Source organism: Epinephelus moara, chromosome 14 (genome assembly GCF_006386435.1).
Source record: "Epinephelus moara isolate mb chromosome 14, YSFRI_EMoa_1.0, whole genome shotgun sequence".
NCBI lineage: Eukaryota > Metazoa > Chordata > Actinopteri > Perciformes > Serranidae > Epinephelus > Epinephelus moara.
The window spans coordinates 11,725,952-11,732,385 of record NC_065519.1 but is presented as its reverse complement, the minus strand read 5'-3'; the positions used below and the strand labels follow the sequence as shown (position 1 = coordinate 11,732,385).

General features: G+C 43.7%; 1 protein-coding gene across 1 annotated transcript in view; it reads left to right on the top strand.

The window, feature by feature from the left end:
- The window catches only part of LOC126400413 (glutamate receptor ionotropic, NMDA 3B-like), a 135,142-nt gene that overhangs the window by 118,243 nt on the left and 10,465 nt on the right, over positions 1–6,434 (top strand). The window contains exon 9 of the mRNA XM_050061074.1: positions 6,257–6,408. Within this exon, the coding sequence (XP_049917031.1) occupies positions 6,257–6,408 (152 nt within the window). The remainder of the gene's footprint in view (positions 1–6,256; positions 6,409–6,434) is intronic.

The following is a 6,434-nucleotide window of genomic DNA, read 5'->3' as shown; positions in this document are numbered from 1 at the left end:
ATTGTTTCATTTAAAACCCATTGTGGTGGTGTACAGAGCCAAAATGACGACAACTGTATCATTGTCCAAATAATTATGGACCTGACTGTATATAAATATAAACACTGTTTTGCCATTACGCCGTTTTGCATAATGAACCGTCCCGTTCAGATGTGCAGCTCAGTCGCTCCCACTTGTTGATGTCGTGCAAAGAGACAGAAGGATAACTGACTTTGCGGTAACCATCTGTCAACGTATCCAAAGTAACTGCCCTGTTGCAATCAGTCAGCCGCATCCTCGGCTCTGGAATGATGTTTTGACAAACGTCCTCTGCATATTTTGTCAGTCTGCTGCGTGATACACTTGTCAGATCAGGAACAAGTCACTGAGCGTCCACACAGCCAGCTCAGGCACCTGTGAGTGTATTTGTTCTCACCTGATGCCCCTTCACATTTAGTTCATTTTTACCTGTCTGTGAATTAATAGAAATGTAGTTTTCATAACCTTGACAATAGCATTTTGACGCTAAAACTTAAAATTTGAAGGTTCAGATTCTAATACATGAGGAAAACTACTGAAAACTTAAAAAAAGACCATAATAATAATGGACTCGCCCTTTGAAGTTAGGGTATTAACATTACAACTCCTGTACAATTCAAAGGTTATTACAAAGGAACATCTTTCAGAGAGGAACTGAAAAAAACAAAGGAGCTCTAATGTCAGCATGTTATTAAGTTCCCCTGCAAATGGAGTGAAACTGGCCTTTGTTTGGCCTTTGTGCAAAACTGAGTCTTGTATCTGTAACCCGAGGGGATGAATGTGAAGTGAGCGTGAAGCGGATGCTCTGCGTCATAGACTACGATAAGTGTTGTGCAACTGACGGTTGTGGTGAGGAGGTCAGGGTAGGTGAGAGGTAAGAGGTCCAATTATTTTTCATGCTGCGTGGGTGATTTTTACGGATTGTGGACGTGTGTTGGAGGATGGTATTCTCTCTTTACATGTTGGGATTTGTGTGTATTTTCTTTTAAAGTTATGTCATAAAACTGCCTGGGAAGACAGATGTGTTATAGTCTGATGGCTGAAGTGATATGAAATGTCATACACCTCTTAATATTCTCCAGGCAAGCTTCAGGGGAGCCTGTCTGAAAACACTAATGAAAATGTAGTCAAGTAACAAATTAAAAAATAATCAAGCATACAGGAAAAGAAAAAAAAAGGAGACTAATAACTTTAATTGCGGGCGACAAAGGAGCGGGGTATTGTGTACAGGTGTGAAAAGACTAATTTAAGGAAACCATCTCCTAGAAATTACAATGTTACATAACATAAAAAATAGATTGCTTCGCCCGAATTTTGACTCACCTCTCATAACACACATGGTGATGCTGAACCAGCTCTTCCCGCATCGTGTTTTCATTTACACTGAAGTGATTTATACACACTAATAAATCACCTCAGGGTGACCACAGCCATGTGAGAGCAGAACCCAAGGGAACATAGCTGCCTATAAGAGGTACAGTCAAGGAAAATATGAGCGTCTTTGCACCCTTTTCTCTGAGAAGAGTCTGGAGGGCATTGAGACAGGCTTGATCCCACTACAAGCCCCAGATCAGACGACTTGATGTCAGCCAGAAAGTCTAATGGGTGTGGGATACTGGGAATGGGAGTGAGCATTGGGCACAACAGTTTGTCATTTTATCTTGTTAAATGGGTCATATTGTAGGACAACGCTAGTCCAGGAGCAGAATGGGCGATGGCTTTTGGGGCTCCTGTCCCATTCATTCATTCTTTTTCCGTAGCCACTTATCCTGTTAAGGGTCGCAGGGGGGCTGGAGCCTATCCCAGCTGACACTGGGCGAGAGGCAGGGTACACCTAGGACCCTACAATACCAGAGTAGCGACACACATTGGTCAAGCGGAAAGTTGGTCACGTGCCCTCTAGTGGCGGACTGACTGAACTTCAGTATTGCTGCATTGCTGCTAGTCTCGCTCACCAGACCTTTCTCAAGAAAAGAAAGGTCTGGCTGGGCCGTCTCCCACTTTAAGATTGGAGAAAAAAACGCCCCGGCTGCTTGTATTTCTTTCAACCAATCACAATCGTTCTGGGCGGTGCCACAGCAACGGTGCGCTTGCAAAAATATTGCCGGGGGGAAACAGGTTTTGGTGTAACACGCCCACAAAAATATCGCCTACAGGACGCGAACCATGGCAGAAAAATGGCTACATCCCCGCAAGATCAAACACCGCAAAAGTTAGTAAAGGACGTGTTGAAAACGGTTGAAAACTGCTACACAACCGGAGGTGGTAGGGCGGGACTTCAGTGGGTGGCTCGTTCCGCCCAATGAGAGGCTGATCTATGCAGCGAATTTCCGCCCACTCAGACTACATTGCTGCCAACCAGGAATTCTTGTGCGTTTCCAAAGTCAAGCAAACCTCAAAGCATAATCTTCCGTAATAGGAGCATCCGTGACCTGTTCACAGGTTAAAAAAAACAACGGTTGTCTAGCATAATGTTACTCTATACATTTTGAAATAAACAAATTATAAGCATGACTTAATATGACCACGACACCGCCGTTTTCATCAACTTACAAGCAAGTGCGCGTCAGACATACTGTAAGCGAATGGGTTTTCTGGTCGTAAAGGTAATGCCCTCATGCCCCACTAGAGGGCGCGTGAGGCTTAACTTCAGCATACCACAGGAGTCAATGGAAGTGTCGTCACTCTGGTATTGTAGGGTCCTAGATACACCCTGTACAGATCACCAGACTATCACAGGGCTGACACATAGAGACAGACAACCATTCACACTCACACTCACACCTACGGACAATTTAGAGTCACCAGTTAACCTGCATGTCTTTGGACTGTGGGAGGAAGCTGGAGTACCCCGAGAAAACCCACACTGACACAGGAAGAACACCCTACCCCTAGATGTGAACATTTTTTTTCCAATTCATGGCAGCTATACGCAGTATTTTTCCATCTATTTGAGGTAAAAGAATGCCTAAATATCAGGGGCTGGTTGCCCAAAGCACCTTAAGTTAAGATTTTCCTTTAAGTCCGAGTTACGGTTTCCTTGTCAAAAACTTGGTCGCACAAAACATCCCCAAGTCCTCTCCTTAAAATGTTTACTCAAGGATTAATTTTGTTGCCTTATCTTGTTCTTATACTTTAGGGATTGATTAAAGTTTGTTAAACTGCTGCACAAAGAACCTTAGTAACCAAAGTAAACGTAGTGAAGTACCTCTGACTCCATCTTAACCACAACATGGGTGAGTTTATGGAGATTAATGAGAAAAATTAAGGCATCCCAGGAAGAATGGGCGACTGGGAGAACCTGATGGATGTGCTTAATGATGAGCAACTGATTTTGCCCTTTCAATTTAGCCAGAAATCATTTTATGATTCAGAGCCTCTTGCTGTGAGGCGACAATGCCAACCACTGCACCACCGTGCCACCCCTGTCCAACGTTTCTTTAAAAGCCCCAAATCCATGTCATTCCCTAAAGAAATTCAGTATAATTGAGTTAGTCTTAGAGTTTTGGATCTTTTTAGGTGTGTGAAAATTAGTCATCCTCAACTTTTGTTGTGTTATTATTTCAGAATGATAAAATCAGTTGGAGAACAGTTGGATACAATAAGATGTAGACTCTACAGGATGATTTTTCTTTCTTGGCAAATAACATGTTTTCCCCAAATGATGGGCAGATGTTTTGGCATTCTGTTATCTCAAATGGATTGAAAAATAGTGCTTATAGCTGCAATCCTAATCCCAGTACGCTGCTCGCCCTTACCCTTCTGTTATGTGTTTTCACATCTAGCGGAAGGGTGTCCTGATTTTTGTTGGGATAGAGGGGTGGGGTGAAGTGTAAGGGCCCTCAAAAAGGGGGCTTTTCAGAGGCACACTCCAAACCCAGTGTTATGTGAAATCAAATGTATTTTCTTCATTAATGAAGATTTAAAAATAATGATAACCCTTGTATTATCTTAGTTTAATGTTTTTTCAATGTATTATGGTCCTTTCCCAAGCAGCACGAAGAAATCGCCAGTATGCCAGTGTCTTGGGAGCTAGCCAACGGTAGCTGCTGTTGCATTGTTATTGCCGATTTGTGCATTACAGTCCCGCATTCTGACATATTTCTGTCATATTCTCCACCTTTGATGGCATATGACGCCTTAAATTTAACTGAATTCCAGCAGCGAAGTTGCAAGAGCATGGTTGCTAATTTTAGTCTCCAGAACACCGTGAGTGACCTGGTGATGAAGCACTGTTCTTTTTAAATTGATTGCTTGTTTGTTCGGTTGATGGCGACGGATCATGTCCTGACAACTGCAAAAGGCTGTCTGCAGCCCACGCAAGAGAAATCAGTGCAGAGGGTAGCATATTTCCATTGGCAACACTCGCATCTGTTTACATACATGCCAGTATACCGATGACGTATCAGGGTCTTGAAGGGTTGTCCCATTTCGTAGGAGAGGTTTTCAACCACTACCCCTTGTAACTCCGTTCAGAGGGGCATGTTGACACTCAAAAACAAGGGGTAGGGGTACAAATATGAAATGGGATTGGGCCTAAGGCTGCTTTCAGACCTAGAGTTGTCTTGCTTTGGTCCGAATCAGGAACTAATTTTGTTATAAAGTTGTATAATTGCCTAGAGTTGGTTCGTGTTCTCACGGCAGCATTTATAAGCGGACCAGATCAAATGCCTTGTGCGAGAAAGCTGCTCTTGATTGGTCAGAATTTCCATGCGGGAAAAATCCAGGAAGTGAACAAAGCGTTGAAGAAGAGTACACTTGCAAGATAAACGTGACACTTTCTAATGTCACAATGGAGGGACAACTACGCAGGTTGATTTTAGCGCTGCTCATCGTGGACTATATTGCTGTCATTGTTCATTTTAGTCAAACCATACAGTTTGAAAACGAGGCGCGGCTCCAACTAGAAAACAATGTTTTGATGCATTGGATGTGCTGAATGTGCATATTAAGGCAGTACAGGAGGAGGTGCACATTAATAATCCTCCAGGACTGTAACATGCTCATGTTTAACCCAAACAATGTGTCATGTGACTGCAGTTGGTTCAGATCCAGGTTGGAACACGTTCTCACCACAAACGAACTGCACCAGAGTTTGTTTGTAACCAGACAGAGACCACCTCTTCAAGAAGGTCCGGTTGTTTTGGTGCACACCTGAGTGTGATTGCTGAGTTCACACCTGCCCAAACTAACCACACTTAGGGGGCAAAGGAACTTGAGTTTGATTGAACCGAACCAAACAGGGCAGGTGTGAGAGCACCCTAAGAGTAGGATGCCTCACAAGTCTCGTAGTGTGACAGCGTCTACCACGTGCTCCGTGATGCTTCCGATGCCTCAGATGTTGACACTGATCCCAGGAGTCTACCCCTAGCAGAGGCGTGCACTAATCCATCCTTTTCTCCAGATAACCAATTCCAATTCCTCAACTCAAGGTAGCGATCAGATACCAGTGCTCTCTATTTAACAGCTTTAAAGATTTGGAAACCTCCCTGCATGGACTCATTTTTTAAGAAGGGTACATGAGGCCAGGGATTGCTGCGAAGGTGGCAGCCTGTTGTGACTAAATAAATGTAGCTGATAGCGGGAACACTGAATTTTTAAGACAATGACAAAGGAAGTGTACTTAATATGGATGGGTCACATCTGGCCAATACCTGATCCACTTAATAAAGACGGCACTGGCCTGATACCAAATCAGTCTCGCAGATCATAAAAGACGGCAGGCTAACATTTGTCCTCTAGTCTCATCCTGGCATTAGAGACGTCTCCTTTTTTGTCGTGAGAAGCTTCTCAAGCTGCAAGTATGGAAGAGATAAACGGAGGAAGAGACAGCTCAATACCAGGATTTGATCCACTACACTATGTAGTCTGTGCCACCAGGGAAACCTCCATCAGCTTTAGTGGTTTTGTGTTTTGTTTCCCTCTAAACAAATAGGCTACAGCAGGAAAATACCAGGACAGCGTATTTGCACTGCATATGCACTGTAGCAGGTGGACACAGTGTTGATTCTAATTCTAACTGAAGCCTGTAAACCCATAAATGTTTTAAATAAAATAAATTTTTCTAGAGGGCATCTGCCCTTTGGCTAACCACAACTGGCTGACTGTGGTTTCCTCCGCATCAACACCAAGTCAGATCCTAGTTTCTAGTCTTTTCCTCAGGCATGGCTTTCAGATTCTGTTACAAGTAGCATATGTATTTACACCTGTGTGTGTGTTTCTGTCTGTCCTCTTTCAGGCTACGGTATAGGCCTGCCCCAGGGCTCTCCTCTAACCCGCAATGTGTCAGAGTTCGTGAGTCGCTACAAGTCTGACGGCTTCATGGACATGCTACATGACAAATGGTATAAGGTGGTGCCCTGCGGGAAGCGAGTCTTTGCAGTCACTGAGGTAAGTCATTGGCGGGAGAGTGTGTT